The following is a 17,108-nucleotide window of genomic DNA, read 5'->3' on the forward strand; positions in this document are numbered from 1 at the left end:
ATGTGTCTGAGATCTTTGGCGGCAGGGACAGGTCCTGGTGTAGGAAGGAGGTTTCTAATTTGCCAGGAGGGAGTGAGATAAAGATAAGAATTGTCTGGGGAACAGATGGGAGGCAAGGAGCTACCACCACCTCCCTGTCAGCAAAGGGAGAGAGAACCACCTCCAGGGGAACAGTTCAAAACAACCAGGGAGGAAAAAGTCTTGTACTGAGATGTTGGGAGCTGGCGGGGTGGATGGGTGCCATTAGAAGTGCAATGTTAAGCAGAGCTATTAAGGTGAATTTAGGACTGATCTAAGCAATATCTCTTGTGATAAGTTTGTTCTCAGACACTGCTTAAACTGTGTCCTACACACTTTCTTCCTTTCCTAGCTCCATCATGATATAAAGTTCTTTAATCTGCCAGCCCCATGGTCTAGTGGTGAAGGAAGCTGGATCCCTCATGGACAACAGTAGTTCAAATCTTAGGCAAGCAACTGAAAAACATGCTGGGCACGGGAACCAGCAGTTAGCGTAATGGCTATGTCGCTGGACTCCCACGTAGTCGACCGCGGTTCAAGTCCTGGACCCGGTGGCTTAAAACTCACACAGGGCACGTGTGCATGCGTGCCCAAGATCCCGAGAGGAGAATGGAGGAGAAGGGAATGCAGCGTGACCATCCCCCCGGGGGGTGATTTCTCGCTTTCTGTCTCTCTGTCTCTCTCTGTCTGTCTGGTGAGCGCACGCGCCCTATAGCGAAAATTTCTCCAAAAAAAAACATGCTGAGCATGTATGAGTGCATCCCCCAAATTCCAATGGGATGAAGAAATGGGGGGAAACAACCTGTAATGTGACCATGCCCCACTGGAGGGGGGTGCTTTCTCTCTGTCTCTCTCTCTCTATCTCTGTCCCTCTCTGGTGAGCACACCATGCCTTAGGGCAATTTTAAAAAGAGATACTATGAAAAACAACTACAATGAAACATTAAAATAGAGGGTTTTTTTTATTTTTATTTTTTGGAGAGGTTTTTGCTATTGGGTGCGTATGCTTGCCAGAAAGACAGAGAGAGAGAGAAATAGAAAGCGAGAAATCACCCCCCAGGGAAGATGGCCACACTGCAATCCCTTCTCCTCTTTCTCCTCTGGGGATCTTTGGCACGCACACACACACCCCTGGCGTGAGTTTAAGTCACCAGGTCTGGGACTCAAACCACAGTCGACTACATGGGAGTCCAGCGACATAGCCATAACGCCAACTGCTGGTCCCAGTAATTTTTTCTTAAAGGATTATTTTATTTTATTTTATTCACCATTACTATTATTATTTTAATTTGACCAGAGACACACCGAGAGAAAGAGAGAGGGAAAGTGAGAAAGCGAGCTGCCAGGTCTGGAACTCAAATCATGGTTAGCCATGTGGGAGTCCAGAATCCCAACCACCATGCCACCTGCTAGTCACTAAAATGGTAATTTTTAGTAGATAAAATATGGCTAATTTTTTCTGTTCCTTTTTAATTTTATATGTTTTCAAATTTCTATACAATGAACATACATAAATTTTCCAATAAAAAGTAAAGAATTAAGGATCAAGCTATAAACAAATGCAATGTATCACTTTTCTTGAATATAAGAGTTTAGAAACGGAAGCTAAAAAATAAAAAGAACAGGGCCAGCAAGTGGCTTGGTGCTTAAGGTGCTGGATTCCCACATAGCCCACTCTGGTTTGAGCCCTGGACCCAGTGGCTTGAGAATCATGCCGGGCGTGGGCGTGTGTGTGTGTGTGTGTGTGTGTGTGTGTGTGCCCAAATTCTAAGAGAAGAACGGAGGAGAAAGGACTGCAGCATGGCTAGCCACCACGGGAGGTGATTTCTCATGTTCCCTTCCTCTGTCTCTCTCTCTCATGAGCGCATGCACCCTGTGGCAAAAACCTAAAAGAAAAAAAGAGTACTAGAGTCGATGCTTTCGTGCTATAGTTATTGTGTACACACCCAGTCTATCATACCTGATTATAAATTTCTTAAATGGACATTCTCTGAATTATGTAGTATCTTACTGAGAATGGGCAATCAATAATACTTCTTAATGAATAACTTCAGGGCAAGACACCATAGCTCTTGAATGTCACAGAAAAATTATGCTATCAGTTGAAACAAGAATTTCCCCAGCATCTCTGTAAGTCTGGACAAGTTAAAACCAGCCAGGCTTTGGGGGATGAACAGAGCCAAATAGTAAGGAAGAGGTTTGCCACGTGGAAGAATATGAACAAGGAGGAGCATGAATGGTACCCTCTGTGGCAGAACCAGCAGCACCCCAAGGCAAGCAATTCTCAAATTCATTTTCTGCCCTCACACAAAGCACTCGCCTTTCACAGGAAGGTACAGCTATAGTGTGGCCAAGCAAGGGGCTACTTTCTCCAAGTACTTTCTTACTTCTCAAAACAGAAGTGAACAGAAACAATGTTATGGTAGGGATAACCTTGATTTAGCTCTGATCACTTTTATTTATTTATCATTACCAGAGAGCATATGTGCTCACCAGAGAGAGAGAGTGAGAGAAAGAGAAAGCATGTTCTCTCCCAGGACAGGCATGGTAATTCCACAATCCTTTTCCCCCTTACTGTCAGGATTTGGGACACACACACATGCACACGCACACACACACAATGCTTTTCAACCCACTGGAGCTATGATTCAAACTGCAGTCAGCAGTGGGATCTGGCTCCCAATGCACAGCATTTAACCACTGTACTACAGGGCCAACCCTCTATTTTTAAATAGTAAATCCTCAAGCATTGGTATTTTATAGTAAGAACAAATTATTTGTAACACAACTTACTTGGAGCACAACAATCTGGTCAGAGTGACTCCTTGGTTGAGAGCTACCAAAACAACAAAGTAACAAATGCAAAAATGGAGACTACAAAGGACCCCTAGCTGGTAAGTGGCACTCGAGAAATTGGACCCAGGATGAGGTCCAAGCCTGTGCTGCAGCAGAGGGTGGCAGCGGTAGCACAGTCATTACAACGGTAGTAGCAGGAGTGATAGAAACGGTGATGAGAACAATAATAGGAGGGGATCATAATAAGAGGGTGGTGACACAGTAACATGAACAGACCCTCGTGGAAAGGTCTCAGGTTCACGTCCCAAAGCCTTCCAGTATATGCTGGACATATGCACGCATGCCTGTGATCAAGGCTAAGGCTGGGGGTGGGTCATGGGATGAGAAAAGGTTGGGAGTGCCTGTCTCTCTCTCTCTCTCATTCACTCTTTCTTTCTCTCATGGAAGAAATAAACTTTGTAAGAAATAAACTTTAAAAAGAAAAGATAAAGGGCTAGCAAGTGACATGGTGGTTGAGGTGCTGCACTCCCACAGTACCAACTGCAGTTCGAGTCCTGGAAATGATGGCTTAAAAATCACATTGGGCGGGGTTGGCAAGTGGCGTGGTGGTTAGGGGCGCTGGACTCCCACAAGGCTGATCACGGTTCAAGTCCCAGACCTGGTAGCTTGCTTTCTCACTTTCTCTCTCTCTGTCCCTCTCTGGTCAAATTAAAATAAATAAATAAAATTAAGTTAAATAATTCTTTAAAAAAAAATCACATTGGGCACAGGACCAGCAGGTGGCATAGTGCCTAAGGTGCCAGACACTCCCACATGGCTGAGCGTGGTTCAAGTCCTGAATCTGGTGGCTTGCTTTCTCGCTTTCTCTCCCTCTCTCTCTGGTCAAATTAAAATAAATTAATGAATAAATAAAAATTTTAAAAAAATCACGCGGGGCCAGCAAGTGGCATAGTGGTTAAAGACGCTGTACTCCCACATGGCTGACCACAGTTCAAGTCTCGGACCTGGTGGCTTGCTTTCTCACTTCCTCTCTCTCTCTCTGTCTCTCTCTGGTCAAACTGGAAAATAATAATGATAATAATAATAAATAAAGTTAAATAAAATAATTTGGAAAAAAAAATCACGCTGGGCATGTGTGCCTGCATCCCCCAGGAAAATGGAGAAGAGACTACAGCATGGCCACGCCTCTAGCGGGTGATTTCTCACTTTCCCTCTCACTGTTACTGGCGTTACTACTATCCCCATTTTAAAGATAAGGAAACTTAGGCAAAAAGATGCTAAGTGATTTAACTGAGGCCTAGAAGTGACAGAAGCCACAACTGAATTCAGAGTCAGACCTTTTGCCCATCACACCACATGGCCACTGTACTACCCTAAAGCTTTTTAAGAATTATTTTTATTTAACTTTATTTAGTATTATTATTACTTTTTAGTCTGACCAGAGGGAGAACAGAGGGAGAGAGGGAAAGTGAGAAAGTAAGCCTCCTGGTCTGCGACTCAAATCACAATCAGACACGTAGGAGTCTTAACTGCCATGACACCTGCCAGCCTCTTCCCTAAAGCTGTTAGAGCAAAATTATGTTGTCACATGAGTCCTTGCAGTATTTCTTTTCTAACAGACCACTGGTTTTAACCAGTGGATGGACTTCTCAGGAGGAGTTCCGATCTCTTCCAACTTTTCTAGTATAAAAAGTTTAACTTAATGGCATACAACTCAGTCTGTAAAGAGTGACATTATGGAGACCTCAAATATGCTACCCCTGAGCCACTGGGAACACGCAGAAGGCAAAAATGCACCTGGCAATATTCCAGTTCTCTTGCTTAAGTCCTCATGGATACAGATGTTCCTAATTCAGTGTGTGGGGCTGACGTTTCCTTGCCCCTTCTATACTTTCAAAGACTTTACTCTAGACTGCTACACAATAGTTGTCTACCTTTCTCTCTCATTCTGCAAGTCTTCTACTCAACATGTATGGTTAGATTAAAAGGAAGGGGGAAAATACTATTCAAATCTGTATTAAAAATATGACAGCCATATTCCTGGTCACAGTTCCTATTTTGGGACAGATGTGCATTCCAAAACTATTAAGTAAACCTTAACTTTCTATGCTTCCCACTATTTCCTTAGGCAGAAGAGAACATGTTCTTCTCGAATCAAAGGCAAACCAGCAAGCAAATCAACAGAGATAGTAAAAATCACAGTTGCAAAGTACATGCAGTTTGAGAGGTACAGACTACTAATAATTTAGAGACAAAGTTAGAAAAATGTCACTCTCTGGAAAAGAATATAAGACACAACATAAAATAGATGATATTGGTGACTAGTGAAAAATCTTTCCTAAAAATAATTCATGCTAAAATAATGTGTAAATGTGGCCCCTTAAATCTCACGCAGAGACCCAAGGTTGCTGCCCTCGCTCATTATATCTTGCAGTACTTGGATAAGAGTATTGTTGCAGAGCATGCTGTACCCAAGAGCAGGGCTGGCTAAGGTTTATAACCTTGGGAACCAAATTCCCTCCCACTTTTAAGTTTTGAGCAGATGACTGTGCCACAAAAGCCACAAACTATGACGAAGGAACATACACAACAGAATGTAGTTAGTGGCTTGGGAAGGAATCATTTATCTTTACACTCCAGTTCCACTAATACACTCCAGCTCTCAAATCCCTTAGTCCATGCCACAGTTCCCCTCATTATCTCCATTTATCCTTTAGATAGTTATTACCTTCATCCCTATTTTACATCCCCCCAAAAAAAGGCTTACAGAGGCTGAGAAAATGTTCCAAACTAGAGATGAAATGAGCAAATGAGCAGAGGAATGAGGACTGCCACTTAGGTCTGCCTTACATTGAAGTCCGTACTCTTGTCACACACCACAGTTCATCCCGGGCAGTACTCAGGAAGAACAGAGGCTCAGGGCAAGCCACAGCCAAGACTGCAGGACACATGGAACCGCATGAGAGATGCACACGGAGCCTGAGGAGCAAGACATGCAGACAGAACGCCAAGGACCATTAGATGGCAGAAGGTGCTAGTCTGAGGTCTCTGCGGAGAACTGATCTGACTCAAGACAGAATCATCCTGGGATAGTCTCCGAGATTCCAAGACCATTTACAGCAGAACAGCCCTTGTTCACTGGGGAGCAGTGGCCGGACACAGGCTACCCAGGCCTCCCATGTGGGACTCAAAGCTGATGGTATTAAACAAGCACTAACTGGGTTATGAAATTCCTGGAGTTTGGCTTACTCATTTCAGGTTCCTCTGCCTGATATAGAGCCCACAACCATGGGAGCAGGTGCTCAAGAAACACTTCCTGAGTTTATGTATTTGTTCATCGGTCAATGAAGAGTAAAAAAAAAAAAAAGGCTGTTAACTGTTCTCTCAAAGGAGAGAAGGAACAGAACACGAGGTCCTCTGGGGTGAATCTGCTCATTCATAAGACTACCTGCTGTTTGTCTGCGGTATAATTTAAGGATGAGTGCCGCGACACCATCTTTCAGAGTAACTGCCACCTGTTAAGTGGGAAAGTCTAGCCACTAGACATGTGACTTTGCAGGCATCCTCTTTTGAAATTCACATATCTTGGGGCCAGCAGGTGGCATGGTTAAGGGTGCTAGATTCCCACATAGTTGACTGTGGTTTGAATCCCAGACCTGGCAACTTGCTTTCTCACTTTCCCTCACTTTCTCTGACTCTCACTCTGTCCCTCTATGGTCAAATTTAAATAAATAAATAAGGTTAAATAAAATATTTCTTGGGGAAAAAAAAAGAAATTCATGTGCCTCAGAGCGGCTAAGTGGAGAATCAAGGTTTTTTTTATATGAAAATTAATCTGAGTCCTTGTCTTGACATTCAGATAAGCCCTGTAGCCAACATATAGAAATCTGATTGGCTGACAAAGGAAAGAAGGGAGGAAAAGATCACTTTAAAGCCCTGGGCAGGGACCAGCAGGTGGCGTGGTGGTTAAGATGCTGGACACGCCCACATGGTCAACCATGTTTTGAGCCCAGACCTGGTGGCTTGTTTTCTCTCCCTCTCCCTCTCCCTTTCCCTCTCTCTCTCTCTCGTCAAATTAAAATAAATGAATGAATAAATAAAATTTAAAATAAATAATTCTTAAAAAAAAAAAAAAGCACTGGGCCCTAATTTAAGGGAAAGGTAAGGACTTAATCTGCCATTGAAAGGAGGATACAGAGAGTGGCACAAGAATGCTAAACATTGTGGGGGCTGGCAGGTGGCATAGTGATTGAAGTTACAGGACTCCCACATGGCCAATCTCGGTTCAAGTCTCAGACCTGGTGGCTTGCTTTCTCACTTTCCCCTCTCTTTCTCTCTGTCTCTCTCTGATCAAGCTGGAAAATAATAATAATAATAGTAATAATAAATATAGTTAAATAAAATAATTCTTAAAAAAAAATCTTAAAAAAAAAAGAATGATAACAACTAGGGATAGCGTTGCCCAAATGATAGCCACCAGCAACAGATGGCTATTGAGCTCTTCAAACATGCAACCCAGGAACTAAATCTTTAATTATATTCATCTTAACTAATTTACATCAAATAGCCACATATGGCCAGTGACTAATACACACACATGTGCCCGGCTGAGTTTAAGTCACCAGGTCTGGGACTCAAACCACAGTCGACTACATGGGAGTCCAACGACAAAGCCATTATGCCAACTGCTGGTCCCGATTTTTTTTAGCTTAAACTTTATTAGTAGTTGCAAATTATATCAATTATGTTCAGATTTAATTTCTCCTTTTTTAAACGTTAATATTGAATTTATTTGGCCTAATGTATATGATCAGTTTATATGCACATACACAGTATATACTATGAATAGTGAAAACAATGCAAACATCTACCAGTAAGGGAGCAGTTACATAAATTGTGGTACTTCCATACAATAAAAATATCACAGTCATTAGAAATGTTTTATGGGACCAGCAGATGGCACAGTAGTTACATTGCTGGGCTCCCACATGCCCAACCACAGTTTGAGTCCCAGACCTGGTGGCTCAAAACATGGACACATACACGTGCATGCCCAAGATCCCAGGAGGAGAAAAGAAGAGAAGGGACTGCGGCATAACCATCCCCAGAGGATGATTTCTCACTTTCCCTCTCACTGTCTGTCTGTCTCTCTCTCTAGTGAATGCATGTGTCCTCTGGCAACAACCTCTTTAAAAGAAAAACAAGAAATGATGTTTTAGAAAACCATTTAAACATATTGGGGCCAGCAGGTGGCATGGTGGGTAAGGCGCTAGACATTCCCACATGGCTGACCATGGTTGGAGTCCTGGACCTGGTGGCTTGCTTTCTTTTTTTTTTTTTTTTTTTTTCTTTTTTTTTTGGAGAGGTTTTTGCTATAGGGCACGTGCGCTCGCCAGACAGAGACAGAAAGAAGGTGAGAAATCACCTCCCAGGGGGGATGGCCATGCCACAATCCCTTCTCCTTCATTCTCTTCTCAGGATCTTGGGAATGCAGGCACACGCGCCCGCCATGAGTTTAAGCCACCGGGTCCGGGAGTTGAACTGAGGTCGACCATGTGGGAGTCCAGCGACATAGCCATTACGCCAACTGCTGGCCCCCTCCCTCTCTTTCTTGCTGTGTCTTTCTCTGGTCAAATTAAAATAAATGAGTGAATAAATTAAAAAATAAATAATAAAAAAAGACCATTTAAACATATGGGAAAATGTTCATGGCAGGAAAAAAGAAAGATATGAAGTTATACATTACAGTATTATGCTGGTTCTGTTAAAAATATTTACAGTACCAGCAGTTAGTGTAACGACTATGTCGCTAGACTCCCACGTAGTCGACCACGGTTCGTGTCCCGGACCCAGTGGCTTAAAACTCACGCCGGGTGCATGTGCGTGTGTGCCCAAGATCCCGAGAGGAGAATGGAGGAGAAGGGATTGTAGCGTGACCATCCCCCTGGGGGGTGATTTCTCGCTTTCTGTCTCTGTCTGTCTCTGTCTGTCTGGCGAGCACGCACACCCTATAGCGAAAATCTCTCCAAAAAAAAAAAAAAACCTCTAATTGTACTATTGTCACATTGTTATTTACTTGGAGTTTTTGCTTTTCACAATTTCCTGCTATGCAATTTATCACATAAAAGTCAAATAACACTGTGACAATTACCAAATACATACATCAACCACAAAGGGATTTCCTGAGACTCAAATCATCTATGTAGAGGGCTTAACACAGTGTCTGGCACATGGCACAAACTCAATAAATGTGAGCTACTGTGAGTAGTAATACTTTGAGATTAATATCACTATGTTTTCCATTTGTTTGAATTTAATTGATTTATTTTTTGTTTTGTTGTTTATAAGCCAGAAAGTGTGTGCAATAGCCAGAGAGAGACAGAAAGAGGGAGAAGGAGAAAGCACTCCTCATGGCGCATGGTCACGCCATAACCCGTTCATCTCTTCACTGTGATTTTGGGCATACACGCACATACATCAGCATGTTTTTCAAGCCACCAAGACCAGGATTTGAACTGTAGTCAAACATGTGGGATCTGGCTCCCTTAAACCCTAGGCTACAGGACAGGTTCTAACTGATTTGCTTTTGTCAATTTTTTGGGTTTTTTTAGAGAACCTTATACAACTTGAAAGGAAACGACATAAAGAGAAGCCACTGGGGACCAGCAGTTAGCGTAATGGCTATGTCGCTGGACTCCAATGTAGTCGACTGTGGTTCAAGTCCTGGACCCAGTGGCTTAAACACACACCAGGCATGCGTGCGTGCATGCCCAAGGTCCCAAGAGAATGGAGGAGAAGGGACTGTGGCATGGCCATCCCTCCTGAAGGGTAATTTCTCGCTTTCTGTCTCTCTGTCTCTCTGGCAAGCGCACATGCTCTATAGCAAGAACCTCTCCAAAAAAAGAAAAAAAAAAAAGAGAAACCACTGAAATTGAACTAGGAGTCAAAGACTTGATCCGAAGGCCTGGTTCTCTATAACACTTGCTATGCAAACTTTGGGCCTCATTTCATTCACCTGTATAGGAACTGGACCTCAAGAAAACCACCCTTCTGCACCTAACCTTCCAAGCCTTTGCTGCCATACAAAGGATTTCTTCCTTGGCCACCAGATTGTTTTCTAAATTAGTGAGAACTTATAAACAATTAAAAACAAGATGACACATCTTTGTTAAAATGTAGTAGATAGAGATGTGAAAAGTAAGGTTTGTGGTTTGTTTTTAAGATACAATTTAAAGGGAATAGACGGGTTATATAAAGGCTATGAAAAGCTACACTATACCCAGATAGCCTTAAGCAGTCCCTCTCTTCTCTCTGTGGCTGCCATCAGGTGCCCTGGCTGCTATGCAAGTTTGAACGACCTAGTGAAATGATCAATTGATCATCCCTCCACTAACTAGAAGAGACTGATCCGGCCTTCAGAGAGAGAATATCCACTGCCTCTTCTCTGTCTTCAGTATGCATGTGCCAGACTGCCTAAAAATATGAGGACTGTAACCCTGGCATTCCTAGACTGATGACCCACCCCTTGCTAAGAATGATTAAGAGGAAGCCTGAAAAGCTTGCTTTTGTTTACTCCTCTGATAAGTCTGTTATCTGTATAAGGGCTCACTGGGTTAGAAGAAAACAATGTGCTTTTAGATCTTCCATTAGAATAGAAAATTGGTCTTTGGGGCTAGTGGGTGACGTGGTGGTTAAGGCACTGGACTCCCACAAGGTTGACCGAGGTTCGAGTCCCATTTCTGGATGCTTGCTTTCGCTTTCTCTTTCTCTCTCTCTCTCTCTCCTGAGCACACATGCCCTACAGCAAAGTAAAATAATAATATTAATTAAATTAAATTAATTCTTTAAAAAAAAAAAAAAAAAAGAAAATTGGTCTCCAACCATATTAAAACAGTTATTATCCTGGGTGAGCTGATGGCATGGTGGTTAAGATGGCTGGATCCCACATGGCCAGCTGTGTGGTTCGAGTCCCAAACCTGGCAGTGTGAAACACAAGCTTGGTACATGTGCATGTATCCTCAAAGTTCCAAAAGGAGAAGAGACTGTGGTGTGACTATCCTCTGTGGAGCTGATTTCTCACTTTCCCTCTCTCTTTCTATCTTTCTCCAGCAACCACACACACCTTACAGAAAATTTTTTTTTTTTAATTTCTTTTTAATTCAAAAAACAGAGAGCAGCAGTTGGCATAATAGCTATGTTTCTGGACTGCCATGTAGTGAACTGCAGTTAGAGTCCTGGAGCCGGTAGCTTAAACTCACGCTGGGAGCGTGTGCGTGCGTGCCCAAGATCCCGAAAGGAGAAGGGATTGCAGTGTGGCCATCCCCCCGGGGGGTGATTTCTCGCTTTCTGTCTCTCTGTCTCTGTCTTTCTGGTGCATGCACGCCCTACAGCAAAAACCTCTCAAAAAAAAAAAAAAAAGTAAAAAAAAATATGTAAAAACAAAACATAAAACAGTACTACATGCAACAACCAATGTTGCAGTAAGGACCAGTAAAATAACAGACGGGGACGAATTCTGCAAACTCCAAATTGCTCCACAAATATAAAAGGAGTAGAAAAGAATGAGAGCCAGCAGGTGGTGTAGTGTTTAAGGCACTGTACTCCCATGTGACTGACTACAGTTTGAGTCCTAGACCCAGCAGCTTAAAATTCAGGCTGGACACACATGCATGCATGCCCAAAATTCTTGAGAAGAGAATGGAGAAGAGACTGTGGCCTGGTCATACCCCTGAGAGGTGATTTCTTCCTTTCTGTCTCTGGCAAGTGCATGCATCCTATAGCAAAAAATCTCTCAAAAAAAAAAAAAAAAAAATGAATAGGGGGCCGGCAGATGGCGTGGTGGTTAAGGACACTAAACTCCCACATGGTCGACTGTGCTTTGAGTCCTAGACCTGGTGGCTTGCTTTTTCACTTTCTCTTTCTCTCTCTGTCCCTCTCTGGTCAAACTAGAATAAATAAATGAATAAAATGAATAAATCTAAATAAAATCATTCTTAAAAAAAAAAAAAAGAATGTGTTTAGGAGATCTATTGTACATCAAGGTAACAATAGTTACGCTGCATACCTGAAAATTGCTAAGTGAGTAGATTCTCACCACAAAAAAAAGTCATAAGGATATGAGATAATACATAAATTCATTAGCTTGACTGAGTCATTCCACATGTTTTAGATTTTACTATAGGATGCATGTGCTTGCCAGAGAGAGAGAGAGAGAGGTGAGAAAGCACCCCCAAATGTGGCACGATCATGCCACAGTCCCTTTGCCTCTATTACCACATCATGCTGGGATTTTTAGATACATGTGCCAAGATATTTTTCAAGCTGCCAAGGCTGGGATTTGAATCATGTGGTCAGCCATGTGGGATCTGGCTTCCTCAACTACTAGACCACAGGCCAACCCAAGTACACCACAATTACATAAAGTTTTTATTAGTCAGTTAAAAAAATAATAATAAAGGGGGAAAATATAAAAGGAAGACTTACGTAAAAAAAATTATTAAAAGCAACTTACTTCGAAAAAAATCTGTGCTTCTGTGTGTCCCATGCTCATGGACTAGAAAACTCCCTTCTACTCAGACATTAATTCTCCCCAACCAATCTATAGATCATTTAAAATCCCAGCAGGATTGTTTTTTGTAGAAATCAACAAGCTCATTGTAAAACGTTATGGATAAGCAAAGCAACTTAGAAAAAAAAAGGAGTTGGAGGACTCTCATTGCCTGATTGCAAACCTTCCTATAAGGGTACAGTAATCAAGACACGATGGTGTTAACAAAATGACAGACCAAAGGAACAGAAGCCAGAGTCCAGAAATAGACCCACACATATATGCTTAACTGGTTTTCAACAAAGGTGCCAATGCAAATCAAAAGAGAAAAAAGTCTGTATAATAAACAGTGCTAGAACAATCCCTATGCAATAAATAAATAAGTGAACCTAAGTAGGGCAAAGTGGCATGTGTCTGGAATCCCAGAGACTTGGGGCACTAAGAAAAGGGGATCACACATTTGAGGCCTATCTGGGCAACAGAGCAAGACTCTGCTTAAAAGCTTTTTTTGATTTTAAAACACTGAAAAAGTGGGACTCAAACCCATACTTTGCATCACATTAAAAAATGACTCTGGTGGAGCCAGCAGATGGCATGGTGGTTAAGGGCACTGGACTCCCACATGGCCAACTGCAGTTCAAGTCCCAGACCTGGCAGCTTACTTTCTCACGTTCCTTCTCTCTTTCTCTCACTCTGCCCCTCTCTGGTCAAATTTAAATAAAGTTAAATAAAAATAATTCTTAAAAAAAAAAAAAAAAAATACTGGCTTAGCCACAGCATACACTAAAAGATGTTGCTACTTGAAAGTGAAGGGTATGGGGGGGGTGTCCAGGTACAATTCCCAGCCCACTCTAAAAGCTAAGCACTGTAGCACATGCCTGTAATCCCAGAAACTCAGGAAGCTGTGGCAGGAGGATTGAGACATAGTAAAACCCTAAATAAAACAAACAAACAAACAAAAACTCATAATTACCTAAGTGTAAAACCAAAAACTTCTAGAAGAACACATAGTTTAAAAAAACCTTTGTGACCTTGAGTTATGCAAAGGATTCTTAGAAAAGACTGAAAAAGCACAAATCATAATCAATAAACTAGACTGCATTGAAACCTAAAACTTCTGCTCTTTTTTGGGCTAGGAGGTAGCATGGAGATTAAGGAAGCCCGATCCCACATGGCTGACTGCCCAGTTTGAATCATAACAGGCACATGTGCACGCATACCCCAAATCCCAAGAGAGTCGAGGGGAAGGGATTGAGGCAAGACCATTACCCCTGGAGGGTGATTTCTCACTTTCTTTTTTTTTTTCCTCTCCAGCAACTGCATACAACTTATAGCAAAAACTAAAAAACAAAAAATAAAATTAAGGCCCAGCCTCCATAGTGCAGTCCATTGTACACCAGACTGAGGAGCTGGAAGCCATAGGCTGACCATGGTTTGAGTCCCCAGCCTGGCTGGCCTGAAAACATGCCAGATGTAAATATACATGTCCAGAATCTTGGCAGGTTCAAGGACTGAAGGAAGAGGACTGAAGTATAACCAAGCCCTGTAGAGGGTACTTTCTATCTCGCATACACACTCTCTGGCATTTAAAAAAAAAAAAAAAGATGAAATGTACAGTAGTAAATTATACCTCAAAAAAGTTTACTTTGGACTCCCACATGGCTGACTGTGGTTCAGGTCCCAGACCTGATGACTTGCTTTCTCACTTTCTCTCTCTCTCTCTCTGCTCAAATTAAAATAAACAGATGGATAAAGTTAAATGAAATAATTCTTTGAAAAAAAAAAAATCTGAGGGGCCAGCAGGTGGTATGATGGTTAAGGATGCTGGACTCTCACATGGCTGACCACAGTTCGAGTCCCAGACCTAGCTGCTTACTTTCTCACTTTCTCCCTCTCTTTCTCTTTTTTTTCCTTTCTCTCCCCCTCCTCTCCTCCCTCCCTCTCTGGTCAAATTAAAATAAATAAATAAATAAAGTTAAATAAAATAATTTTTTGTAATTTGAAAAAAAAAAAAAAAACACAATCTGGTGGGTCTAGCAGGTGGTGTGGCGGATAAGGTACTAGACTCCCCATATGGCCAACCACAGTCTGAGTTCTGAACCTGACGGCTTAAAAATCACACCTGGCGCATGTTCATGAGTGCCCAAAATCCCAAGATAAGAGCAGAGAAAGAAGAAGGGATTGTGGTAAGGCCATCTCCCCTGAAAGGGTTATTTCTCACTTTTTCTCTCTCTCTCCTCTCTCCAGCCAGCACACATGCCCTCTAAGAAAAATTTTAAAAGGATATCTGGGCTGCTTCCATTACCTAATGGTTATGGTAGCCCACATGGATGACCTCACAGTTCAAATCCCAGACCCAGTGGCTGAACAAACATGCCAGGCCCATATGAATGCATGCCCAACAATGCCAAAAGGAGGATAAAAGAGAGAAGAAAGAATTGCAGTGTGACCACTCCCCATGGGAAGTGCTTTTCCTCTCCTCCTCTGACAAATACAGAAGCCCTCTGGCAAAAAGAAAAGAAAAACGAAAAAAAACCTGTAGCCCAGCTACACTGGATAAGCATGCATACCTGTGATCTCAGCTGGCTAGGAAGGCTAATGGAATGATCATGTCATGAGACCCTGTTGAGGGTACTTATCTTTCTTTTTTCTTTTAAAGAATTATTTATTTAATGTTTTATTATTATTATTGTTATTTTAGAGAGAGAGATTTTTGTTATAAAGTGCATGTGCTCGCTGGAGAGATAGAAAGCGTGAAATCACCCCCCAGAGGGGATGGTCACACCACAATCCTTTCTCTTCCATTCTCGTCTTGGGACCTTGGGCACACATGCACATGCACCCATGAATTTTAAGTATGAATTTTAAGTACAAATTTTAAATCATCAGGTCCAGGACATGAACTGTGGTCAACTACATGTGAGTCCAGCAATGTAACCATTACACCATCGCTGGTCCCATTATTATTATTTTTTAATTCACTATAGGGTACATGTTCTTACCAGAGAAAGAGGGAGAAAGAGAGAGAAAGTGAGAAAACAAGCTGCCAGATGCAGGACTCAAACCATGATCAGCCATGTGGGAGTCCCACACTTTAACTACCATGCCACCCACTGGCCCCAAAGATACTTGTCTTTCTAACTGTCATAAAAGAAATGAATGAATAAACTTAAAAAAAAAAACAAAAACCTGTGATTCCAAGATTCCCTTTTTTTCTCAGTTTGTCAGAATTCTCAGTCTGTAAGAGGGCTTCTATAGGCCTAATCAAGGATAATGTGAGCATCAAAATTTTTTCAAGAAGTTATACATTATGGGAAACCATAAAACTATACACAGATATAAATGCATGTAAAAACTGAAGGGTTAATGAGAGTCAGGATTAAGTACCTCCTCAGCAAATATTGTTCATTACAAAGGGGAAAAGAATGACTTTACAGTTGAGATGCCTGACAGACACCACCTTAATTAATAAAAGAAAACATCATTAGTAACAGAACAAATTGAACTATGTACCCCATGGCCTGGTGGTTAAGGGAGCTGAATCCCACATGATTGACCATGAGGTTCAAATCCAAGTCTTGTTGGCTTGAAAAACATACCAGGTACATGTATATGAGTGGCCCAAATCCCAACAGAATGGAGAAATGGAGAAGGGATTGTGGTGTGACCACATCCCATGGGATGAATTCTCCCTTTCCCCACCTCTCTCTATCTGTAGTGAGTACATACACCCTCTAGCAAATTTTTTTAAAAAAGAAAGACAAAAGAAACTGTAAGAATATGGATGGACTTTCCAGAAGACTGAATTATACCTAGACCCAGTTTATCCTTTAAGATCTTATCTTTTTAGAGATAATCTTGCTTATCTTTTTACACTGCATTCAGCTTTAAGTACACATCTGGAGGTACCTGGAACTCTGATGCACTGCTCCGCAGCTGGCTCACATTGGGTAAGGATCCTCCATGGTACTGTGTAAGGCGCAGTTGCTGAAGTTTCTGAAATTGAACCTGGAAACAAAGCAATTTCAAGAACATTAAGAGATGACAGCAAAGATTCAAAAGAAGCACCAAAGTATAGCAGTTTGCAGCAGAATGGTTCAAAAATGAAAGTCTTGGTTTCAATTTTTTCTCTACTTCAATGAATACTACCTTCAGATTTCTGGTACTTTTTGGTTTTGATTACTCTCGTTTTAGAAAGAATTAGCCATGTTACAAATGTCCCAGGTACTTTGATAGTAAGGTATTTTTGCAAGGTGTAGGTATGTAGGCACGATCTTTAACAACAATAAAAGAATTTCTTAAAGAAAAACCAGGCATCAGGGACCAGCAGATGGTGTAATGGTTATTTTGCTAGACTCCCACACAGTCCACTGCAGTTCAAGTCCTGGACCCAGCACCTTAACCTCATGCTGGGCAAGTGTGCATGTGTGCCCAAAATCTCGAGAGGAGAACGGAGGAGAAGGAATTGCAGTGTGGCCATCCCCCTCTGGGGGGAATAATTTCTCACTTTTGATCTTTCTCTCTCCAGCTCTCTGGCAAGTGCATGTGCCCTATAGCAAAAACCTCTCTAAAATGAAAAACAAGGCTACAACCTATGACCCTACCTCATTAACTGTTTTTCCCTTCCTTTTTTAAAAAATAATTATTTAATTTTATTATTATTTTTCAAATTGCTATAAGGCATATGCACTCACCAGAGATAGTGAGAGAGAGAGGGAAAAAGTGAGAACGTAAGCCATCAGTCCCA

General features: G+C 41.8%; 1 protein-coding gene across 2 annotated transcripts in view; it reads right to left on the reverse strand.

The window, feature by feature from the left end:
- Positions 1 to 16,369, reverse strand: part of CRTC3 (CREB regulated transcription coactivator 3) — a gene marked incomplete at its 5' end in the record, with an annotated part of 105,991 nt that extends 89,622 nt beyond the window's left edge. For both annotated transcript variants that reach the window (XM_014589474.2, XM_014589473.2), the window contains 1 exon segment: positions 16,271 to 16,369. In XM_014589474.2, coding sequence (XP_014444960.1) covers positions 16,271 to 16,369 — 99 coding nt within the window.
- Between the last annotated feature and the right edge of the window lie 739 nt (positions 16,370 to 17,108).

The sequence above is a fragment of the Tupaia chinensis genome, unplaced genomic scaffold (genome assembly GCF_000334495.1).
Source record: "Tupaia chinensis unplaced genomic scaffold, TupChi_1.0 Scaffold000359_1, whole genome shotgun sequence".
In the NCBI taxonomy this organism is placed as follows: domain Eukaryota; kingdom Metazoa; phylum Chordata; class Mammalia; order Scandentia; family Tupaiidae; genus Tupaia; species Tupaia belangeri.